Source organism: Chinchilla lanigera, unplaced genomic scaffold, assembly GCF_000276665.1.
Source record: "Chinchilla lanigera isolate Chin_1 unplaced genomic scaffold, ChiLan1.0 scaffold00110, whole genome shotgun sequence".
Classification (NCBI taxonomy): Eukaryota; Metazoa; Chordata; class Mammalia; order Rodentia; family Chinchillidae; genus Chinchilla; species Chinchilla lanigera.
Genome location: NW_004955511.1, coordinates 5,158,437 through 5,183,428, shown reverse-complemented (window position 1 = coordinate 5,183,428; position 24,992 = coordinate 5,158,437). Strand labels below are relative to the sequence as shown.

The 24,992-nt window shown below is 39.5% G+C and overlaps 2 protein-coding genes across 6 annotated transcripts in view; one reads left to right on the top strand and one right to left on the bottom strand.

Moving 5' to 3' along the window:
• Positions 1-6: 6 nt before the first annotated feature.
• Positions 7-24,992, bottom strand: part of LOC102022414 (membrane-spanning 4-domains subfamily A member 4A) — a 28,525-nt gene continuing 3,539 nt past the window's right edge. For 2 of the 4 annotated variants that reach the window (XM_013506507.1, XM_005408088.2), the window contains 5 exons: positions 3,833-4,108; positions 3,396-3,527; positions 3,155-3,211; positions 1,890-1,994; positions 7-1,584 (listed from right to left, as the gene is read on the bottom strand). In XM_013506507.1, the coding sequence (XP_013361961.1) occupies positions 1,495-1,584; positions 1,890-1,994; positions 3,155-3,211; positions 3,396-3,527; positions 3,833-3,952 (504 nt within the window). In that variant the 5' untranslated portion in view covers positions 3,953-4,108 and the 3' untranslated portion in view covers positions 7-1,494. Of the gene's footprint in view, positions 1,585-1,889; positions 1,995-3,154; positions 3,212-3,395; positions 3,528-3,832; positions 4,109-4,150; positions 5,306-24,992 lie in introns of those variants that run through there. The other 2 variants (XM_005408089.1, XM_005408087.2) reach the window with 2 other exon arrangements.
• LOC102023178 (membrane-spanning 4-domains subfamily A member 4A-like) overlaps positions 18,223-24,992 on the top strand; it is a 28,962-nt gene continuing 22,192 nt past the window's right edge. Inside the window, exon 1 of one of the 2 annotated variants that reach the window (XM_005408091.2) lies at positions 18,223-18,456. The gene's annotated coding sequence lies outside the window, so the exon portion shown is untranslated. Of the gene's footprint in view, positions 18,461-24,992 lie in introns of both variants that reach the window. The other variant, XM_005408090.2, reaches the window with a different exon arrangement.

Below are 24,992 nucleotides of genomic sequence, written 5' to 3'. Positions count from 1 at the left end.
TCCTCCGAAGATTATCATGAATGAAGGAAACAACTCTACCTTTTTCCAATCACAGGATACTCTTTGGACTTTTCTGTAGTTGGAATCTTCTAATTTGAGTGAATGTACGTCAGATGGGTTTAATGACTAAATCTAAACATGGTTTGATTATTTCAAATTGTCAAAATAAATTGCACAGCCTGACAACCAGCTTCTCTTGTGAAGTTCCTACACTGACTGCATTAGCTAGGACCAGTGCTGGGACATAATAGCCAAAGTACACAACTTAAAGGAGAGATGTGATTGGGCTCACCATTTCAGGGGATTTAGTCCATGGTCAGCTGCTCCAAGGTAGAAACATCATGGCAGAAGGGAACAGTGGATGAAAAGGTTCATCAACAGTGATGACTGAAAAGGTTCATTGTTCACTGTGGAATGGGTCTGGAAGAGAATCTATGATCTTGGAAAGCCAGCTTGCTGCTTTTTAGGGAAGAAATTTTGGAGGAAAAATACCACTGACATATTGTGTATTCATTCTGTTGGATGTATCAGATGGATCTAAATCTTCTACAAGCACATGTCCTATTTCCACAATAATCATTTTGGGGCTAAAAGTCAAACATTAGTTTTGATGAAGAAAACCAACATCACAGTTCGATGAACATTGGCGATTGTGGGGCGTGTGGTGTGGGTAGTAGTAGTGCCTTTTGAACGTGTTATGTTTAATATTTTAAATAAATCCGTAAGTAGGGGTCTAAAACTAATGGAAAAAGGGCTGGGGATATGGCTCAGCAGCACAGTGCCTGTCTGGGAAGTGTGAGTTTGACTCCTGGTACCAAAAAATTAAAACTAATGGAAAAAAATTTCAGTCATGCATGGTAGCACACCCCCATGATCACAGCACTATGGAAGAGACAGTGGTTACTAAGGGCACAGGAGGTGCAGGGGAGATGTAGGAGAAAAGCACAAAGGCGTGATTTTACAAGGTGCCTAGTTCAGAGACATAACAGCAGCAGGGGAGTAAAAGACAAGAATTTGCTGGCAGAGACTTTCCAGGTGGTCTTACCATGGAACAAAGGCAACTGTGTGGGTGATGGCGATGTTAATTGCTCGATTGTAATTACTGCACTGTGTATAGTTATAACAAGCGTCATGTGGCATGACTGGAAGGCTTTCAGTAAAAATGGCAAAAGCTTTCCAAGACATCGTATGTATAATTAGTCTTCACATTCCCTTCAAGGGGGACCAGAGAATTAATGTGCACAAAAGCTTCTTGATAGGTGTTGAAAGTCTATGAGATGGAGCCAGTTCTATGCAGTTAAACTGCCTGCTCCATTGCCAAGACCGAGGGCAATCGAGAGCTGGGGAAAAGACCACAGCAAGGTGAGCCTCAACCCATCAAAAACACGTGTTCTCCTGAGAACACACTGACTCCTCTTTATCGCTGGACACTGATACACGGAATCATCGGTGGGAAACGCACAGGAAGAGGACATGCGCCGCACAACGAGTAGATCAAGTGGGCACGAAAGCCACCTCATCATAGTCAGCATACGGAGCACGTGCAGAGACGCCAAGCTCACTGGAGGATAAGTCAGTGACCACCTGTGGAAGAGAGAGACCCAGCAGATGAGCACAGGGCCTTGCAGGTGTCCAGGGCCCTGAGAGCTTCCTGGGGCTGTGCTTTTGCTTTCTCAGATTCCAAACTACACCCACCCTGAAGCGCCTCATCTAGTATCCACTGGCATATTCTCCAGGGACAAAAGTGAACACCAGGGGGCATTCACACAAATTTGTACAAGGGAACACACCTTATAGTGTTTTATATTCCTGTCCCTTAAAACAACATGAATAGATAAATAAGAAAATGGAAACGAGTTTTCCAAGCCTTCTAGATCAGAGACACTCACTGAAGTTCCACCACAGCAGACAACATGGCACCCAAACGCAGACAGATTCAGAGCGATGCAGAACTCAAGCACGGTGAGGACAACCTTCACAACTGAGATCCCCTGCTAATCAGAACCACAAGGAGAGGAAAATTAGAGACCTGAGAAGAGGCAGCTTGGCCACAGCAACTGCTGCGTGTCCTCATCCTTAAGCAGTGGACCCAACCCGCACAGGGGCAATGTCCAGTCCTGGTTTCCCGTACTGACCACTCTGGGGAAGAGGCAACAAAACTAACCACTGTGACAAAGAGACTCTCAAACAGGCAGTCCCATTTTATTGTAATTTTCACCCAAAGAAATAATTTCTACTTCTCCAAATTTTTATATAAACATCATTTAAAAAATTCTTTTGCAAAGCCTGTTTACTGAGGTGTGATTGAGACTATTTGGGAACTCCTTCACGGCACTCAGAAGTGAATCTCCATCATGTACCCATTGTATCAGTGCATGTTGGTGTGAACGTGAGGTCTCCAGAGACGGTTCTGGACGTTGCTTATGACCGTTATGAATGAAGTAGAGCCCTCGCCTTTAACCTTCAGGAAGCCTGGAATATCAACCAATGAATGAATTCACCGATGCCGTTTCATATTCATCTTAAATGGAGATTTTCCCTAGGTTCACCTGAGGTGCACAGAACTTGCCGCCTGTGAACTACTAGGCAGGGAACTTTAAGCTTTTAGAGTCAAGGGGCAGACTGTCATTCTGCAGGGAGTGGTCACTTTTACCCTGTGCTCTGTTATGTGCCTGAGATAAGGGCAAAACCTGCAAGGAACTTTTTATATGAGGGTTAAATGAGTGTCTCATCTCTGGATCTAGAAATACTTACAAATACTACATACTTAATTGTTGTCTCTGAGATCCAACTCACTAGATACAAAGTGACGGCCGGGAGTATCAGTGACAATCCTGCTATTACAACACTCACAGTGTTCATCCCCACACTGACACAAATCTGAAATAGAAGCAGAAAACTGGGGCCCTCTTCATCCTCCTTGCCTGGTTAATCATTATACATGGGGTGTTGTGTATGCTCTATAAAATATAACTAAAACTGATTTTTAAAAAAAAAGCCAGGCAAAGACAAATGACCTACGGTGCCGAGGAAGGGATTGTTTGGGACCTGAAGTCAGGGCAATGGGAAAGCTGAGAAGACTGGGTCATTTGGAAATTAAGATTGATCTATGTTTTCCCTTTTGCTAATTTTGTGAAATGACAGGGAAACTCACCACATTTTTTGTCATTTTCCTTCCAGAAACAGTGGACGGAGTTCCAGACAGGATATACTGCATAACAAGAGGAGGTAAATGAGTTAGACAGGGACTACATCACCTCTTCTTGTTCTAAGAACAAATGGATTTCAAAACTCTTCCCCCAGATATGGGCTCATAAATAATATATGAAAATATATTCAGGGTCATGTGCTTATTTCATGTAATAGAAAACCCCATGTGATTCCAGAGTACTTACACAGATTGGTCCCAAAAGTTGCAAGTAGAACACTACAGCCTCAGTTTCCAATGGAAAATAAATATCTGAATGTGTAATCTTTAGCATCATGCACAGGCAAATATACATGAGTCTGATCATGATTTGGGTTACCTACAGAAGAGAGTGTCTGTGAGGCAGAGCAATACATGTTTCTCCAAAAAATCATTTCAGGAGGTTCTGAGTAAACAGCACCCATTTACTAGGGGGATTCTGTAAAGATAGATACTCAGATTACAGTCAGTATTGCCACATCCAGGACGCTTTGGGTACCTGCACAAACGGTATACATGGTCTCTTCATTTAAAAACCCACTGTGTCTTATGGGGTTTTTCGTGACTTTGCAATACTAGAATAACAAAAACAAATTCGGGGAACATGGTACCAATTGAGTCTTAAATGGGCTTTAAACTACTCACCCCAAGAATGACAGGCTCCCCCTCAGTGAAGCTCTGGATGTGGCTCTGCTCATCCTGAGGGAAGGTCATCAGCCCAGGGTGGCCCTGGGGAACGGCTGAGCTCCTGCCCTGCAGGGCCATAGTCAGGTCTCCTGATGCTGCTGCTCTTCACGACCTGTGCATCCTTCAGTGGCTGAAGATGTGCTGCCCTAGACAGTCGGATGAAGGGATGAGTCCTTTTCATTGTACCCAGTAAACACCACCCACGACACACATGGGTGAAAGAATGATGAGTATCTGTAGGAGGAAGCCAGAAATCAATCCACACTGGCCACAGACCTCAATATTTCTGCCGAGTGACACGATGTAGAATATTCAGACTTGCTGCATTAGGGCTCCTTCATTTCCACACAGATCTAAGCAGGGTCTGGAAGAGTATTTTGGTTTTGGTGGTGGATGGATTGTTTTTCATGGACCCGTGCTTCTCAGGAAGTTTAAGGATCGACAACTACGTCCTTATTAACCCACATAACAACTCGTATGCATGCTCTCCTGCCTTGAGTTTGATTTCTCTCAGTAGCACTAATTCAGCAGCGCAAAGCGGCCATCTATCTTAGGCCTGGAAAAACTGTAGGCCCACCCTGGCTGCAGAACCACCTCAGCCGACCCTCTGCTCTTGCACTTGCTTGAGCTACTTACAGGAAATGGAGGAGACACACTCACATATCAGGAATGTCTTCCCTCTGTGTCAGGAACAGATCCTGTATAACTACTTAAAGAAACATCCATCTTGAATTTAAGCATAGGCTAATATCAGCTTTTCTATTTTCATCATGATGAAAATGGATTCCTAGTCACAAACACTTCTTTTTGAGAGTAAAGTTACAGGAAACTTGAAGCTGCCCTTTGTAGTTCAAGCCCGTTTCACTCCTAGAGTTCCTGATAACAATTTTCCTGATTATAGGTATGGGGACAGAGTCAACTTCATTCAGAAAATTTATTAAAATAAGATTGTTGTTTTCCCATCTGCAAAACATGTTTTCCTCCCCTGAAAATGTCTACACTGAGCTATAAAAATGTCTTTTTTGTTGTCCACGCCTTCTCCTTATAATTAGCTTGAGAGAACTGTTCTTACTCTCAGAGTTTGCTGTATCTCCAGCACACTAATATCCACACACACATGAAATACACTGTTTTAAAATCATTTTCTGTCTAGTTTGTCATAGTTAGCTCATATCAGAAGTATAAACACCATGTCTTTTTGGATAACATCTCCACACAGAACAAGTGGCTATTATCAAGGAAACAGCTAGTAACAGATGCTGTTGGGGTGCGGTGAAAAAGAAACACTTCTTCACTGTTAGTGGGAGTGTAGACTGCTGCAACCACTGTGGAAATCAGTGTGAAGGTTCCTCAAATATTAAGACTACGGGTTCCAGTTGACTCAGCTATTCCACTTTGGGAAGAATTAAAAGCATCGTACTCAGAGATACATGCATAACCATGTTTATAGCAGCACAGTTTGTAATAGTTAAATCTTGGAAGCAACCCAAATGTCCTTCAACCAATGAATGGATAGAAAAGATGAGTTTTTTTAATATAATGATGTATTACTCAGCCATAAAGAAGGATAACGCTGAGACATGTATAGCTGAATGGATGGACCTTGAGACCAGAAGCATAAGTGAAATAAATTGGACACATATGTGCAAATTTCTCATTACATCTCTGGTGTAAAAAATTGAAATTATAAAAAGCAACCAAAATATACAATAGGTATTGTAAAATAGGAAGAAACTATTCAAAAGGAAAAGGGAATCTGGGAGTGAGAGGAAGGAAAAGAAGGAAGGAAAAGAAAAAGTAAAAAAGAGGGATAAAATGAAAACAAGTTTTGTGAACAGAGAGGGAAAAGAGGTTTGAAAGAAGGGGACAGGAATAAGGGGAGAAAGTAATCAAGACACATTGTGTACAAATACAAATCCCGTAAAATGAATGTGGTCATTATATATACCTAAATTGCACCAATAGACTTAAATAAAAACTTAGGAAAAGAAAACTGTAGAAGTAAAAAAGTTTAGAAAAAAAAAGGCACTGGAAAAGAAGTTTGCTATATAAGGCTAGGCCCGCAAAAGTATGACTCATAAAACAAAAACTTGATAAACTAGAATTTATCAGATTTTTAAAAAGTATTTGTTTGGTGAAATCTAGTTAAGTGAATGAAAAGTCAATAGACAACTTGGCAAAAATACTTCTAAACTGTATATATGAGAAAGGATTAGTATTTAGAATATATAAAGAATTGTCAAAATTCAACAGTAGAAATGCAAACAAGCCAGTAGGAAAATGTGCAAAAGATATGGAAAAACATTTACTGAAAAGGATGTACAGATGGCAAATAAACACATGGAAAGGTGTTTAACATTATTGACCATCAAGGAAGCAGAAATTAAAATCACCATGAGATGTTATCACATACCTACCAGGTGGCTAAGAAAGAAGTGATCACATCACTGAATGCTGGCAAGGATGCAGAGAAACTGTATCACTGATGGAAACAGGAAATCATACAGCCACTCAGGAAAAGTGTGTGGTGTTTTCTTTAAAAAAAAATCAAGCATGCAACTACTATATGATCCAGCAATTGCACTCCTGGGAATTCATCCCAAAGAAGTGACTTAGGTTCACATGAAAACTGGTTCATAAATACTTAAAATAGCTTTACTTACAATGGCTCCAAACTAGAAACAACCCAAGTATCTTTCAAAGGTGAATGGCTAACCACAGTGTAGTATATCCTTTCCATGGAATATTACCTAACAACAGAAACAATTGTTAATACCAGTACAAACACCAACATGGGAAAATCCAGGGAATTTTGCTGAGTGAGAAAAGCCAGTCTTCGAAGGTTACGTACTACTGTACATCACTGCACTTATGGAGACTAGGTAAGGAGGGTGGTGGGGAGGAAACTTGTGTGGCAATGTGAGGGATCCTTGTGGTGACGGTAATGCTCTGCACCCTGACTCCATTAATGACAATACTATGGTCATGAAGCTGTGCTATTCTTTGGTAGAATGTTGTCATCGGGTAAACTAGGGAAATGTATGGAAGATAAATCTTTATTGTTTCTTACAACTACATGTGAATATATATTCATCTCAAAAAAAGATTAATGAAAATATATTCTAAATATATATCAATAAATTTGGGTATGGCAAAGCCAAGGAAATTTGTCTCCTTGTCCTTGAGACACTTCCAATTGTTTTCCTTTTGTATGCTGGAACAAAATATGATTTTTAGACAGTTTTTACATACTTGTGCAGGGACTGGCCACTTTAAGGTAAAGTGTCCATAAGAAGCAATACATTTACCAATTCAACTAGAATTGATGTTTTTTTTTTTAATCACTTCAAGAGTGACAAAGCTCTTTTTTTTTTTTTTTTTTCCAGTACTGGGAGTTGAACTCATGACCTTGCACTTGCCAAGCAGGTGCTGTGCTGCTGAACTAAATCCCCAGCCCCAGTTCAAGAGTTTGTAACCCTGCACTTACAACTGGAAAGCAGGGCACATTTTTAAAAAAATTATGCCATATGAAGTGATAATTTTCTCAAACATGTAGTGCTATAAATACCTTCCTGATTACTCTGCTCATATAATGTCTTCTACTAGGGCAACTCAAGAACAAGTTGTATGAGCCTCAGGTTTTGGCATGATCTGGTCACAGCCTCTCAGAGTTTCAGGAAAATCCATGAATGTAAAATCAGAGCAGATATACACAGCTCTGTCCCCAAACCTCATTCAGTGTTACCTGTACGTGCACTCACTCCAGGGATGTCATTGCTCTGTGGTGTATTCAGGAACCTTTCCCAAGAAGTTCTGCCAGCACAGCAGGTGATCTGCTCCTCAACTGGACCCCACAGAGAGGGAACTGGCACTCCTTGCTTGCAGGTTTTGCTCCCTAAGGCAGACCACCCTGCTTCACCGAGAGAGAAGGAGGCATCACTACCTTCAGCTCTGTGTTGCCTGTGTTCTTGCAGACGGGGTTGTGTGATGGGGTAACAATGTACACGATGCCGATGCAGATCATCCTTTATCTCTGCTCTTCACATGGTCTCAGTGGTGACGGTCACAGCCCAGTGCATCCCCTTCTCATTCAGGGGCCCGTTCACTTCCTTTGGCACTAAAGAGTTCCAAGTCCTAACTAAAGAAATAGCTGATTCTGCCTAGTGAAATATTTCTCCTGTATGGCCGCATAACTGTACACAGCTCCTGTGGGTGGACAGCTAGGCTGAATCCATGTCCACAGCTGAGGATAAGGGAGAGAGATTAGCGTGCTAGAGACACAGCACAAGGCTTAAGCCTTCCTGACACTCCCCTGGTGAGCTGAGTGAGATAAATGTCAGGAAGCAAGGGGCTGGCATGGGACTCTGGAGGTGTTGGTGTCGCAAACCCCAATCTGAGAGGGTCACTCACACTGAGGATTGGGAATAAGTCTCCATGGAACAAAGAGGATGACAACTGCTGTGTGCTCTCTGGGAAGATGCAAAGGTAGGAAGAACTGCCTGCCCCTCAGCCCTTGCTTTGTCTCCGCGAATGTGATCAGACAGGGGATGCGGAGGCCTGGTCTGTGGGGAGGGGACCAGGTCAAGTGAGCTGGAGGAAACCGAGGAATGGAAATCACCTTGCCTGTCACCTTGCTGCATGTGAGTCTTCTGTTCATCTGGAACCGAAGGGGAAAGCGCCCAGTCTTACGCAGGAGACTGTCTGCTTCAGGATCAGTAACGCTGTGTGCACACTGATGAGACGAGGTGAAACCATCTCAGTTTCATTTGCAGCGACACCGTGGGAGATGTGGGAATGAGCATAAAGGAAAAACCCAGCCTGCGCTATGCAAACAGGGAGAAGTTAAATTGACCCAGTCCCAGAGCCCACAACTCCTTGTGTTGAGGTGATGGCCCTGAGTGTGGGAGACCTTTGAAAACGGACGTACACTGAGCAGGGCTCTTTCCTGATCTCCCAGCAACGGCTGGACGCCAGGGGCAGACGCAGCCCGGGGACTGGCCATCAACTCTCCAGAGAGTGAGAGCGTTCTGCACCCAGACCAGCTGCAGAAGACTCCACTGCCCTTCCTGAAGGGGCAGCGCCAGGCCTTTGGGGTGAGTGGGCCTAAGACGCCAGCACAGGCCTGGGGGATGGGACTGGTATGACCAGAAAACTGGGGTCTGCAGCAGGACAGCAAACATCTCATGTTCTTTCAGGTGATTTTAAAGAGTTCATTCGATTTTTTCAGCTTCATGCAAAATACTGTCTTTTTTGGTACACTGAGAGCCAATTGATCAGTAAGCTATGGAGAGGAGAGCGATGCTAGCCTTCCCCTGTGGGTAAGACAGTCACTGCTGTGTGGGTCTCTGAGTGTCATTAGAATTATGCCCATCTACATGGGTTGAGGAGAGCTGCTTTCCCTGACCTCACCCCATCCAGTGAACACCTCCCACAGCGAGTACCCCCGACAGTGCAAGCTATTACTCCATTTCTCTCTTACAGAGACCTTCTCTGGGCTGTTGAAGAAATGCCTGGGGAGGAACCTTCCTGTCCATTTGCTCACCGGCCCTGGGTCTCACCAAAGACCCCCAGCAGATCCACCTGGATGCTGAGTGGAAAGATGGTCACAGAGAGAGACAGAGAAAAAGCAGAAATGGCAAGTGTCTTAGTCACGTTTCTCATCACTGGGATACCTGCAATTTAAAAGGGAAGTGGTTTATTTTTGCTCATATTTACAGCCCATGGTTGGCTGGCTTCTAGGCTGGACAGCATGGTAGAGGGATGGATCAGAGGGGAAGCTGCCCTGGCATGGGAGCGGGCAGCAGAGAGAATGAGGTGGGGAGCAGGGACTCACCTCTTCTTACCAGACTTTACCTCCTAACAGCAAGTCACTTTGCGGTCATCAAAATCCAATCGTCTACCAAAAGCCCCACCTATGAATGCACAGGCCTTTGGGGACATCTAGATATCAACCCTAACACAAAGAGACCAAGAAAGAGGCCCTGGGAATGTATGGCTGGGGACCCCAAGCACGGAGGGTTCCAGAGTGGGGAAGGTAAAACCCCAACAGATGGTGGCTTCATTTTCCAAAGTACCAGAGACCAGAGAAAATTCAACAGCCGAATAAACACGATAGTCTGATCAGACTGGTTTTTGTGGTGCTCATTTAAAGCTTTGCTCTTTGCCTGCTTTTTGTGCTCCTAGGAGGGACCACATTGCATGTCCCTGCAGTTCCTCCTCTGAAAAGAGAGATGGACTAAATCATACCAATTTTAAAAGAGGATTTACATTACAAAGAAGTGGGTTTCTCAGAAATTATCAGATTTTTAAGTGAAGATTTTTGATTTTAATTAAGTGGTATGTGGGCTTGGGGATATATTCCTTAATAGCCTTAACATTTGTGTCTGTATCGTGTCTTTTGTACAGCAGTTCTAGGAAATGCTCACTCATCTCCTGTGTGAACCCACAGAGCTACGTTCTTGGTGCATTCAATATGTCTCCAGGTGGTCTGGGTTCCACCACTGTTCCCACCTATTCCTTCTCATACTGAGATTGTGAAAAAATTTTTCTTAGTTTCATGATGATTCCTGTCATTCTGGGTCAGAGTGATTGTGAGTGTGTGTGTGTGTGTGTGTGTGTGTCCCCTGTGCACCAGCATGAACAACATAATTCAGAAGAAGAGCTCTAAATTTTCCTTAACACCTTGGTTACCAGCTTATCAGACACCATCAACCGCAAGAAAACAATCCACTGTCAGGTACAGCCATGTTATCTCAGATTAATCTCTGTCACTGAATATGTGTCCTGAAAAGCCTGATCTGGGGGTTGCCTGAGACATCTACCTAACTGATCCTGAGACTGACTTGGAGAAGGAAAAGTAATAAAGATATTAAGTAGGAAGGGGGAATGCTGAGATTATTTGCTCACTCACCTGTGGCACTGTGATTAGTTTCACAGGTTGTGATAATTCTGCTGTCAAATTCTTACACCACAGAAATAACACCTCCTGTACCACTGGGAGAAACTTTGATGACAACAAAAGAACTACAGAAAAATGTTCTAAAAAATGTACCCCAAGTTGAATGTGAGATCTCCACCTAAGAAACCACTAAAAGCCTACTTTGATTTGTGTTTTCTTTTATATATAAATTTTTGTATATAAATTTGTACTTTTTTGTGTATAAAAGCAGAAGCATATTATTATTTTCCCCAGAAATATGCTAAATCATTCAAATAACTTTGAAAAGAATATCAGATGTTAAATAAATAAATAAATCATAGATTTAATTTATCACGAGCAATTTTTTTCACTTATCCTTAGGGAGTAACATAGGGGAAATTAGAGCAGAAGTTTAACAACAAACGGGGGAACAATATTACTGAAGCAAGCTCTTCTGCAGGCTACATATCTACTTCCCTGTGTCATAGTCCTCTTGCTTGTTTGAACCACTTTCCTTCACTTGCTTTTGGAGACAGAACTTGTTTTCCTTCCATAAGTTCAAGTGTAGGAAGTGTTCCTCTTTTCCTTTCTCTTTTCCCATAAAAAGTGCAATGGAGAAGAAAAACATAGTGGAGGTGAGTGCCTGAAACTGACGTTCTCCAGGACAAAGTGCTGAGAGTCTGGAAAACAACAGCCCAGGGAGGAATCAAAGTGAGTGCAGGGCACACAGGAACCACAAGGGCATTGAGAGAAGAGAAGAGAACAGGACTCCTTGCTACAGAAGAAATAACTCGCCGGGCATTCCAGAGACCATGCAGTGCGGCAGGAGCAGCTGTGAGCTAACTTGGTGGATGGGGAGGCAGCAAGAGCAATTTTGCTCCTCACGGGGGGATGCCGACCTGACCTGGACCACAGGGGTCTTGTGCAGTTGGAGGCAGCTCTGAGAACCTGAGACACTGTTTCCTGAGGGGCACTCCAGAGTCAGCACGTGGTGAGTGAGCTAGCGTAGCGCCCAGCACAGAGCCGTGCAGAGGACTGCCGTGGGTGGGCAGGTTGCCATTTTATTTCAGGGGGCTCAGGGCTTGAACTCCAATGTGAGAACGGCCCCAGGGTCTCTTCACTGCCAATATCCTAAAGTGGAATGAGGGAAGGACTGTACAGTGGGAGTGGGGACCAATCAGACTCCATGGCAGTGGCCACCAAAAGCCAGTCTTAACCCTAGCTACAAAGGACTGGAAGCAGGCCCCTGATCTGTGACTGGCTGCACAACAGGCAAATGGCCCTGGCCCATGGCAGGACAAGGGCATCCCCTCTGTCCTGCAGCAAAAATGTGAGAGGAGTCAGTGGTAAGGCCAAGATCAGTCCCGCACCCATCAGCAATCCCACTGTTTTCTTGGCAAAGTTACATAGCACAGATTCCAGCTCTGACCTAGAAAAGGCCCCAGGGGATTTTTTTCTTTATTTTTTTTGTGGAGGGAGCTGGTTTGTTTAGGTTTTGACTTTTATTGCTTGGGTTTGTTCTCTCTGTCCTGTCTCTCTTTCCTTAACAGTCTTTCTGGAGTTTTTGATATTTTCCTGTGAATGAACATTGTGTCTAGTCTTTCTGGTTTGCCTTGATATTCTTTTTCCTTCTCTCTAATTCTTCCTCTACTGTTTTCTCCAGCTCCCCAGAGCTTGGGTGATCATTCTTTTTCTTTCTGCTTCTATATTTCTCTTCAGTTATTGCTCTGTTCTCTCCCCTTTCCTTCTTAAACTCCCCTTCTCCACAGGATAAAATTACTCTCCCAAGGAGAAACTCACTGCATACAAGTTCCTGGTTTATTCTGGATGTTGTTATGTAAGTACAGATCTTGCTCCTATGGATAGAGATGCCAAATTAGCAGTTACCACAGTTTGTCAGTTTACAGTCTGTGCTTGATGATATTGTTATTCCTAACTGTACTACTCTAGCCAGGATGCCATGCCAGTTGTAATCAGTTGTTCACCCTTGTATGACAATACTGTGATAGTCTGGGGTCACAACTGTCCCCATAAATCAGTATCAAATGACTGAGTGCTGAACCAAATCGGTAGCAACTTCTCATCCCTAATAAAGTGGTAAGATGGGATTGTGGGACAGACACCAAGACCAAGAGCCAGCTCTCCCTTAAGATGTATCAGGGAAATAGACATCTTCTAGGGAACCCTCAATATCAGTGATAAAGCTACCTACCATAAGAAAAATACATGCAACAACAGAGAGAAAAAATTAAAATACAAAAATAGAAAATGACAAGATGTAGAAGCAAAATGTACCCCTGGACTTCCACTCTACCCAGGACAAATCCAGGCCACAATGAGGTAGAGGAAATCAGAAGCCACCCACCTGAACTTTCTGGAATGACAGCAGCAGGTAATATCTATATATCTATATCTAGGTATATAAAATTAGAGCAAAAATGGTTTCTCAGGTATAAAAAAGAGATAATGACCATGATGAAGGACTTGCTCAGCAAATTTACAGTACACATAGATTAAAAAATGGAGGAGCATAGGAAAATGATGGAAATCATGAATGCCCATCATAGAAAAGAAATGGAATCCATGAAACAGATTCAAAGAGGTATCTAGAAAATTAAAAATTCCACTGAAATTTTGCAAAATCGAGTGAACAAAAGTGAAAATAGAATATCAGACCAAGAAGACAGGATAACAGTGAATACAAGAAAGATCTCTTAAAAATAGCAAGGGGCCATGAAAAAACAATTCAACAACTTCAAGATGACACAAAGAAGAACAACATAAGAATGATCAGAGTCAATGAGAAAAGCAGAGTCAGCACAAATGACATTAAAAAATATGTTCACAGAGATAATAGCTGAAAACTTCCAAAACATGGACAAAGAATTTGACATACAAATACATTGGCATATAGAGCTCCAATTAGTCATGACCAAAATAAATCTATACCAAGGCATATAATAATTAAGATTCCAGAAATTCAGCATGAGAATGGAATGTAAAAAGCTGTTAAAAAAGAAATAAATCACCTATAAAGGAAAGACCATTAGAACTACAGTAGATTTCTCAGCACAGAACCTTAAGTCAAGGAGAGCTTAGAGTGAAGTATTTAAAGTCCTGAAAGAAAATAACTTCCAACCCAGACTGATGTATCCTGTAAAATCATCATTCAGAATTAATGAAGAAATAAAATACTTTCATGATAATTGAAATTGACATGACAATTGAAGAAGTTCATGATCACAAAACCTGCTCTAAAAAGTGTTCTGAAAGATATTCTAGAAAGAGATAACAAAGACCACAATACCAAGAGTGTCAGTAGAAAGAAGCCACTAGGCGGGGCAAGCAGTTAAACAGATGGGAAAGACAGCTAACCACCAGCAGGAAAACAATATGACAAGGACAAGCTGATATGAATCAGTTATAACCAATGACATTAGAAATCAACAGCAAAAGAAAACACAAAGACTCCATGAACACACAGAAATTAAATAACAACCTACTGAACAACAAATGGGTCACAGGTGAAATTAAACAGTATCTACAATTAAATGATGATGCTGATACAGTATACTAGACCTTATGTGACTTAACAAAAGCAATACTAAGAGGGAAATTTACAGAAGTGAATTCTCATATCAGGAAAATAGAGTGAGCTCAAATAGACAACCTAATGTTGAACCACCAACTAGTAAGGAAGATGAACAATTCAAGACTAAAGCTGATTACAGGAGGAAATTATAAAGATCAGTGCAGAAATTAATGCAACTGAGACTAAGAAAACAGTACAAAGAATCAATAAATCAAAGAGTTGATTCTTTGAAAGATTAAATAAAATTGACAAACCCTTAGCCAATCTTACAAAAAATGAAAACATTCAAATTCATGCAATAAGGAATGAAAAGGGTGAAATCACAACAGATTCTGAGGAAATCCAGAAAAGTCATCAATACCTACTTTGAGAACCTTTACTCTAAGAAGATAGAAAATACAGAAGAAATGGACAGATTCATAGCTATATATGAATTACCAAAGTTGAATCAAGAAGATATACAACTCTAAATAGCCCAATATCAGTCAGTGAAATTGAAAATGTAATTAAGAAATTATCAACAAAGAAAAGTCCATGTCCTCATAGATTCATTCCTGAATTCTATAAGAAATTTAAAAATCCAATGCTATTATTACTCAAACTTTTTAATGAAATTGAAAGGAAAGAAATACTCTTAAAATCATTCCTGAAAGCAAGTGTTACCCTGATACCAAAACCAGAAAAAGACCAAATCAAAAAACAGAACTACAGGTCAATATCCCCAGTGCACACAGTTGCAAATACCCTCAATAAGATACTGGCAAACAGAATGCAGCAAATCATAAAGAAGATTACACAGCGTGACCAAGTAGGATTCATCTCAGGGATGCAAGAATAGTTCAACATATGCAAATAAATAAATGAAATATTACATATCAACATAGCCAAAGACAAAATCACACATTATCTTAATAGAGGCAGAAAAAGAATTGGACAAAGTCCAACACCCATTCATGATAAAAATCCTACATCAAATTGGAATAGATATTCTCTATCTCAAACTGATAAAAGCCATGTATGACAAACCATCAGCCAACATCATATTAGACAGTCAAAAACTGGAAGCTTTCACTCTGAAATCAGGAATAACACAAGGGGTTCCAGTATCACCACTTCTATTCAGTATAGTATCACCACTTCTATTCAACATAATTTTGGAAACATTAGCCAGAGCAATTAGACAAGAGAGAGAAATAAAAGCAATAAAGGTAGGAAAGAAAGAAGTTAAATTAGCATCATTTGCAGATAACATGATGCTCTACATGGAAGATCCCCAAAACTCTAGGTTTAATAACCAAATTCAGTCAAGTAGCTGGATACAAAGTCAACATTCAGAAATCAATAGTCTTCCTTTACACAATCAACAAACTCACTGAGAGAGAAATTAGGGAACCCATGCCTTGTACAATAGCCCTAGATTGTCCAACATTATTTCCCATATGTGTGATATATTGTCTGCCTCATCATAGATAATTATAAATATGTGTCCAATAAAAGGATAAATTGATGTATATGTGAAATGCAGGTAGGCTAACATATTTTTATGTAGCTATGAACTATAACTTTTGATACTTATTGTATGAAAGTCAGAGTGCCAATTGATTACCTACATTATACCAACTTAGTTCCACAGAGCTGTAAGCCAGCAATAGGAATTTTTTCCCAAGGAAAAACATCAGGCACAGAAAAGATTTTATTACATCCATGGTTGCAGGAGTAGCAAATTAGATGTGATTTTGAAGATGAAAACCTGATTCGTGGATGGCTGTTTGGACAGCTCACGTTCTTTACCACAGTTATGCATTTCCTTACCTCACCATTCAGTTTCTTTCCACAAGTGTTGCATTTTGATGTGAGATAGGCAACACATAAATATGCCCTCATTTTATTTAACTAATGAATACTTACAAATATCATGTGTTTAAAGTGCCACAGGTGAGAGTGCATACAAATTTGATTGAGATATACTGTAATCTTGCCCAGTAGGAGGCAGCAGTGGGGAGAGGGGGAAAGAGAGTTGAGGGAGAGTAAAATGTGTGTGTCGACTCCGAGCCCCATGTCCTTCCACTCGGCTTGTGCAAAGCCAAGGTCTGCCTTCTCCTTCCACGGCACTTCTCTTACAGGCTTTTATGAACTTTGTTATTGGTACATTCTAAATATGCACAGTAGTCACTTTCATCATGGGGAAACTATACCTATATACAACATACCTTAGGTCCTCTTTTTGTCCCCAATCCCTCCCCTCCCTTCAACCCCTCCTCCCCTCCTTATTTACAAAGCTTTGCTTCTGCTTTCTCCTCCTTTTCTCATGTTTTCTTTTCCCTTCCTTCCTCTATTCCTTCCCCTTCCCTCCTTTCCCTTTCCTTTTGAACAGTTTCTTCCTATTTCACAATATCTATCTTACATTTTGATCCTCATTTACACTTTCAGTTTCTCACACCAGGAATCAATGTGATCGTTACATACGTGCCCAATGTATCTCACTTAAGAGTATGGTTTCAAGGTTCAGCAATTTAGCTGGAAATGTCTCAAGTTTATCCTTCTTTCTGGCTGAGTAGTATTCCATTTCATTAAAAAAAACCACATCTTTTTTATTCCTATTTTCTCCTTCTCTAGTAACCACTATTCTAGTCTCAACTTTGAAAAAATCACCTTTTTAAGATTCCACCTATGAGTAAGGTCATAAAATAGTTGTGTTTCTGTGCCTGTCATAGTTCACTTAACAGCATGAGCTCCAGATCCACCCATGTATCATTTTCCACAGTTTTATTTGTGGAATATATCACATTTCTTGATTCATGGCAATTTTTATCTAATGCAGCGCTGAGTGAGTGGAACTGTGAACCACGCGGCTTTCCTCTGTGCTGTGGTTTGGCGGGGGCCTGTCCCTCAGTGCTGGGACTTCAACCTCAGTGTGGCAGAGCTGAGGGAGTGGCACCCGTAACAGTGGGGCCCATGGTAGTTGGGTGGCCCATCAGGGGAACCTCTCATAGAGAGATTAAAGTAGGGATGGGACCCTGGTTAGTTCCCATGAAAATTACTGTTTTAAAAGAGAAAGCCTGGCCTACCCCTTCTCTGTCATTGTGACCATGCTATCCCAACAGTGTGCCTAAGAAACCAACAACCATGCCAGCAACTGTGTGTAGCCAGCAGGTCCTAACTATCACCAGCAGGCGCTGGACCTATGCTGTGCAACTCTAAAGATATGAGCCAAGTTTTCTCTCCTTTACAAAGTGTCCAGGCTCAACCAGTTAGTATAATAATGGAAAATGAAATGATGTATTCGCCCAGTAAGATAAACATTGTATTAACTTACAAATGAAAAATCATAGGTTTAGGAGAATAGCAAGGTCATATAGTAAAAGATTGCATTTGAATAAGTGTTGGTAAAATATCAGAATCTTTCTGTTATTCTAGTAGCTTCTTTGACTTGGTATGGTGTTGGCTCATTACTTTTATGCAAGCAAATATAGTGACCATATGGACCTTCCTGATAAATGTCCAACAGCAGAATTTCATGGAAATAGCAAATTTAAATTACATATAGTCAATTCCTTAACAAGACAAGGATAACATGGATAATGAAGGATATAAAAAGCCAATTCTACACTTTTCCATGTTATCTTTGTTATTGTCCTGAACATATGATTTCTCATTGGAGGAGTAGATTTTTAATCATTAATTTACTTTGTGTAAATTAGGATGTTTCACCAGAGTCTGGAACACTTAAGCCCTCACACTGATAGCCATAGAAATAACCATTATTATTTACATACAAAAGACCATAAATTGCAGCCACTAATTTTTCAACAGATTTCATTATGGAAACATGCTCATATTAGGAAGGAAAAAAAGTGAACACTAACAACACCAAAGAGAAATCACTTAAGTTTTGTTTCTCAGAAAATGCAAACCACACAATTTCATATTTAGAAAAATTGCTAGAGGAAAATGCAGATCTGAGTGACGTGTGAGGTGTGTGTGTGGGTGACAGTGTGTAGTCACAGAATCTGAGGCTCTCCCCACAGGGTGACCCTCAGCAGACAGAGCAGAGCACTGCGGCTGGAATACGTAGGTACTGAGCTCCCCTTTCAGACTTTTGGGCTGATGACTTTTTTCTTTTACTGGTTGGAGGACATCTGGGAATGTAATGGGAAAAATGAGGATTTGGGGCATGATATAAATTCACGTATAAGCAGTCAAAATATTTGAATATGTTGTTGTGAGCTAACTGCAAGATAAAACAAGGGGTTAGACAGCATTGGTTATAAGGGGTGGGAGCTGTGGGAGGAACATTATAGTGAGAAAGTTGGTTTTCTTTAAGGAGTTTTATTTTCCTTATGTCAGAAGAAAAATGACCATTGCAGTTTCTTGGGTACTACCGATTTTTGATTAAGCAAATATGTCTGTACATATACAGTATATCTTATATTCAGTTTATCTGTTTGTATTTCTTATTCCATGCTAAATTTGCATATTATTATAGTAACAACTTTTTGATTTTTTTATTTTAAAAAGAAAAAAGATAAACATAACAATGAAATCGAGTTTCAAACCAGGTTAGTAGGACATTTACAATAGTTGATACATTGTGTACTGTGGTCTTCCTAGTAGTTATTCAGAGTAGAAAATATAGGCATGATATGTTATCTATGCAATATTAACACAAAACTTTCTTTTTAATGAATTAAGAGAAACTAGCTGAATAAGTATCTCTCTTTTTTCTGTCTTGGGGAACTGGGAATCTAATTCATGATCTTGCACTTGCTAGGTAGGTGCTGTGCCTCTGAGCCATATCCCTGGCCCTCAAGAATTTCATCTATTCTATCTCCCAATAAATTTAGGGTTTCTGTTTAATATTTAGATCTTTGATCTATTTCAATTTTAATGTGTTCATGGTGAGAGATATGGGTCTAGGTTTAACGTTTGGCACGTTGATACTCAGTGTCCCAGCACCATTTATTAAAGAGGCTATCTTTCTTCTAATGAAAGTGTTTGGCCAGATTGTCAAAGATAAGGTGGCTGAGTGTGTTTGGAGTTGTTTCTGCACCTTCTAGTCTGTTCCACTGATCCTGTGGTCTGTTTTTTCTCAATACCATGCTATTATTATTTTTATTTTTTTATCAGGGTAGCTTTGTAGTATTATTTCAAGTCTGGATTGTGACGCCCCTGCCTTGCCTTTGTTGCTCAGAACTGCTTTTGCTATTTCAGGTCTTTTCCGGTTCCAGTGAAATTTTAGAATTGTTTTCTCTAATTCTGTGAGATATTCTGTTAGTGTTTTGATCAAGATTGCATTAAACTTGTGTAGTACTTTTGGAAGTATGGCCATTTTAATGACATTGGTTCTTCCTACCCAAGAACTAGGGATATCTTTCCATTTTCTGATATCTTCTCTGATCTCCTTTACAGAGTACTATAGTTTTCAATATGAAGGTCTTTTACTTCCTTTGTTGGATTGATTCCTAAGTATTTCATTTTTTGGATGCTATTGTGGAAGGTGTTGTTTCCTTAATTTCTCCCTCAGTGGATTGTTATTTGTATAAAGGAAGGTTATTGATTTTTGAGTGTTGACTTTATACCCAGCTTTGCTGCTGAATTTGGTTATTAAATCTGTAAGTCTCTTGGTGGAGTTTTGGGGGTCTTCTGTGTAGAGTATCATGTCATCCCAAATAATGATAATTTAACATCTTTATTTCCTGTCTTTATTCCTTTTTTTTTGGTCTCTCTTGTCTAATTTCTCCAGATAATGTTCCTAGAACTATGTTGAATAGGAGTGGTCATAGTGGACATCCTTGTCTTGTTCCTGATTTTGCGGTGAAAGCTTTCTGTTTTTGACCATTTAGGATGATGTTGGCTTTTGGTTTGTCATAGGTGACTTTTTTTTACTTTTATTAGATTGAGATGAAGACCATTTAGACACATAATTAAATGCCTCATAGTTTACTAAATGTCTGATCTTATGCTAGTAATGCTTCAGTTTCTTCATCTATGGAAATTACAATTGTTCCTAATTAAGATTTTTATAGGTGTTAGCATTTGTTACTCATTTAGAATGATGGTTATACCAGTAGGTCATATATAGAAATTCATTAAAATTAAAATGAATACAAACTGTAAAATAAAAAATAAACTATGAGAGGTTATTTTGATTATTGCAAATCTTGATTTGAACATATAAGGAGTTACTTTTAAATTTACAGAAAATATAACAATTCCCAAGGACTTCTGTTTTTGGATGAGTGTAACCCTCTGAAGCATGATATTAATGTCTACATGGAGACAAGGATAAGGAAGCTATTCCACCCAGAAAATTGATAAGTGCTTGCCTATCAAGTTGTAGCAGATGGGACTTATAATACAACTGTATCCAATTTAGTACCAAAGTAATCTGATAGGTTTTGACCCTGGGGCCTCCTCTACAAGGAGTTATTGGTAATTATGCAGACAGGGTAGGGCAGGCGGATACACTTTTCCATTGTAAATGGTAACAGGCAACTGGGAGAAAGTAATGGACCTTTTTTCTAGGAGAAGAATGCTAAACTTTTTGGGATGTCTGGTTTGGAATGATGTGACACAGTAGGTTTTTAGGCATAAGGCAATCATCTGTGCATATAGGCAAACTGATCAGTTATGCATTGAAAGAAAGCTCTGTGTGTCACCCAGGGTCTTGATGTATATTTCAAAACTGGCACTATTTGCATTTGGGGTCATGCATCTTGCTTGGTTCTCTGAGGCATTTTGAGGAGAGAAGGAACACAGTAGAGAAAGGAAACAAAATATAGCCTAAGAGTCAAATACAAATACAATCAGGTAATTTTACTATGCTACTGCAAAAGGTCAGATAGTAGTGTCCCATCCATCCAACATGGCATTACAAAGCTATGAAAAAGTATAAAATGACAAATGTTTACTAGTTAAGTGTGCTTGACTTGATTTAACTGTTATGCAATGCATACATGTTCTTGAACATGGTATGGTACCTTGATATATGCACAATAATATGATTTTAAGTTCCATAATTAAAAATTATGTTTTAAATTTTTTATGTTCATGTTATTTAATATGCTCTTGACAAAAAAGAAAGGAATGCAATATAATGAAATTTCAAGAAGCAGAAAACACTTTTAAACCAGTGTTGTTGTTTTCGCTTCTTCAATGAAATGAATATCATGATAACGATTAGGACAAAGCTTATGACTGTCGTCTTTAGATATAAAACACATTTCTGTTCAGATCTCAGTGCTATCATGTGTTACGCTAACCCACTTTACCTTCTCAGATTACAGCTTTCTCATTCCTCCCATCACTCTTCTGCTGCCACATTCCAAAATAGCGCACATTTATAACAGTGACGAACACTTCCATTTTCTTCATTTTTATATAAGCATAGTTAGTATGTGCTTACATATACTCAGGTTGCATATGTATTTCATTTTATCCTTGCTGCCATAAAAAATACATTAGACCGAGTTACTTAAAAATACACAGAAATTTATGTCTTGCAATTCTAAAGCCAGGAAAGTCCAAGATCAAAGTGCCAGAAGATTTCATGCCTGGTAAGGGGTTTCTCCCTTCTCCACAGATGGCACTTCCCTGCTACAACTACAGGTGGTAGAAGGGGCAGGCGGACTCCCTTCAGCCACTTTTTTAAGGTCACAGAGTCCTCATGAGCTAAGCACTTCTGAAGATGCTATTTCTTAACACTACCACTGTGGGTATTTGGTTTCAACACATGAGTTTGGGGAGATACCAATGTTTAGTCCAAAGCAATATCATATTATATTATATTATCCCAAAAATAATTTATCATGATTTTTAGTACAATTTTATTTTTTAAAAATTGAGTTTTTTCTTTCTAAGCAATCATTTCTAATTGTGTCTCTTCAGTTAATATTTAAATTATTTTAGTAGGTTTCATGTGTTCTCCAAAATCACTGTTTCACATTCTTTATTAACCATGTTTCTAGAGATGCAACTCACTTTCCACTTCCTATATCAAAGTCACTTTGATCTAGACAGTAAAAATAAACTCAGACTTTTAAAAGTATATACACTATACCCATGGGTACCTAATAACATTTGAAAGACAAACTGTCCAAGCTTTCAGGAAAGAAAAATAGTATTTACTTTTAGAAATTACACACACACACACACACACACACACACACACACACACACAATGCCATGGGTTTCCTGTTGCTGCCATGAAAAATTACAATGAATTAGATAACTTTAGACAGAATTTTGTTTACTTATAGCTCTGTACACTAGAAGTCTAAGGAAAAGATGTCAAGTGTAGCAATTCTTTCTGGAAGGCTTAGAGGAAAATTCTGTTCTATGCTTTTCTCCTAGCTTCTGGCAGTGGCAGGAAATCCTCGATATCCCTTGATTTATAAATACACTACTCCAATCTTGCCTCCATTGTCACATAGTATTCGCCTGTGTGTCTGTCTCTGTGTCTTGATTTCTCTCTTATAAAAATATGATAATTAGATTAGGTCCTACATTAACATTTTCACAAATGGGCCATAATTTCTACGTCTCTCTGCCCGGTGGCTCTGATTTGAATTTAGTTGTCCCAGCTGGCTTGAGCTACAGGTAGAACTTGAATGCTTTTCTCACAGGGCAGCTTTTACAGCTTCTCATGCAGTCTTTGACTACAATAATGCAAAGAAAGGCACTGACTTAGTAGATCAGACATCATCAAATTACAGTTCCTTAAGGAAAACATTAAGATGGTATAAAAATTGTAATACAGCTAACATGTAGTATAGAAGTTGTAAATGTATATTATATACACCAGCAATCAGGTACTTGTAAGGTTTCCATGTTTAAATTTAGCAAATTATTGATAAACTTTAAACAAACAAATGAATTTTTCATTTAACAAAATAAATTTATTACTATATTAATTTTAACTGATATGAACAGTATTAGTTAATATTTATATTTGAGAAACAGTTATTCAAATTCAAAAAACTAATTAGATTCCATCCATTGTTCCTAGATAGGAAGAACCAACATTGTCAAGTGGCTATATTACCAAATTGGTATATGGATTTAACGCAATCCCAATCAAAATACCAATAGCACTTTTTACATAATTAGAAAAAAAAATCCTAAAATGTGTATGGAACCAAAAGAAGCCCAAAATTGCAAAAGCATTCTTGGTCAACAAGACCAAGGCAGTCAGCATCACAGATCCAGATTTGAAGTTATATGGTAAAGCAGCAGTGATAAAAACAGCAGGTGCTGGAAAATAAACAACACCCCAGAAATGTTGAACAATGGAACAGAGTAGAAGATACAGAAATAACCACAGGAGCATTCAGTCATCGCATCTTTGACAAAGGGCCCAAAAACATAAGCTGGAGAAAAGATAGCTTTTTTAAACAAACTGTGCTGGAAAAAATGGTTATCTACATGCAGAAAAGTGAATCAGACCCAACATCTTTCACCTTATACTAAAATAAAATAAAAATCGATCAAAGACAGAGATGTAAGAACAGGAAAATTGAGTCTGCTGAAATATAAAACAGGTAAAATGATTAAAGATAAGGCATAGGCCATAATTTTGTGACCTACAGTACAAGAAATAACACCAACAATCAAGAAATGGGATTATATCCACTTTAAAAGCTTCTGCGCAGCAAAAGAATCAACAAAGGGAATAAAGAAAGAACCTAAAGGGTGGGGGAAAATATCCAGCTATTCCTCAGGTAAGGAATTAATATCTAGAAGATATAAAAACTCAAAAAAAGACCCCCCCAAAAACAAAAGACCCAATCAAAAATGGGCAATTGAAATGCATATACATTTCTCAAAAGAAGAAGCACGAATGGCCAGTGGGTCCATAAAAAGTGTTCAGCATCTTTGGCCATTAGAGAAATGTAAATCAAAACATCACTGAGGTTCAATCTTACTCTCAAAAAAACGACTACATCAAGAACTCAAAAAACAACAAATATTGCTGAGGCTGTGGGGAAAACAGAATCCCTCTACATTGCTGGTGGGCATTTATAAACCAGAACCATCACTATGAAAATCAGTATCTAGCTTTCTCAGAAGACTAAAAATAGAGATTCCATTTGACCCTGCTATACCTGTTCTTGATATCTTCCTAAAAGAGTTAAAAGACATTATGTTACAGTGATACATGTCTACCCATGTTTATAGCAGCACAATAAATACCAGCCAATCTTGGAAGCGGCCTCTATACCCATCAACAGGTGAACTGGCAAAGGAAATATAGTGTGTTACACAATTGAGTGCTATTTAGCCTTAAAAAAGGATCAAGTTGAGTCTTTTGTAGGAAAATGGATGTGCTGTGAGTCCATAAGCTAAGTGAAGTAAATCACACACAGAAAATTAACTATTACATGATTCTTTTGATATAAGAAACTCAAAGGATACATATTTATAAAGCAAAATAACGGATGAAATCGGGAAAGTGGACTCTGGAGGTGGGAAGGGGGTGGGGCAGACTATACACATGCGGAAGACAAGGGGAAGTAGAAAGGATCAAGATGAGATATGTATGTGGACCAGTTTCCCAGGATGAAACATACTTATGAAGATACTAATTGAAGAGGGAGGGGACTACTGAA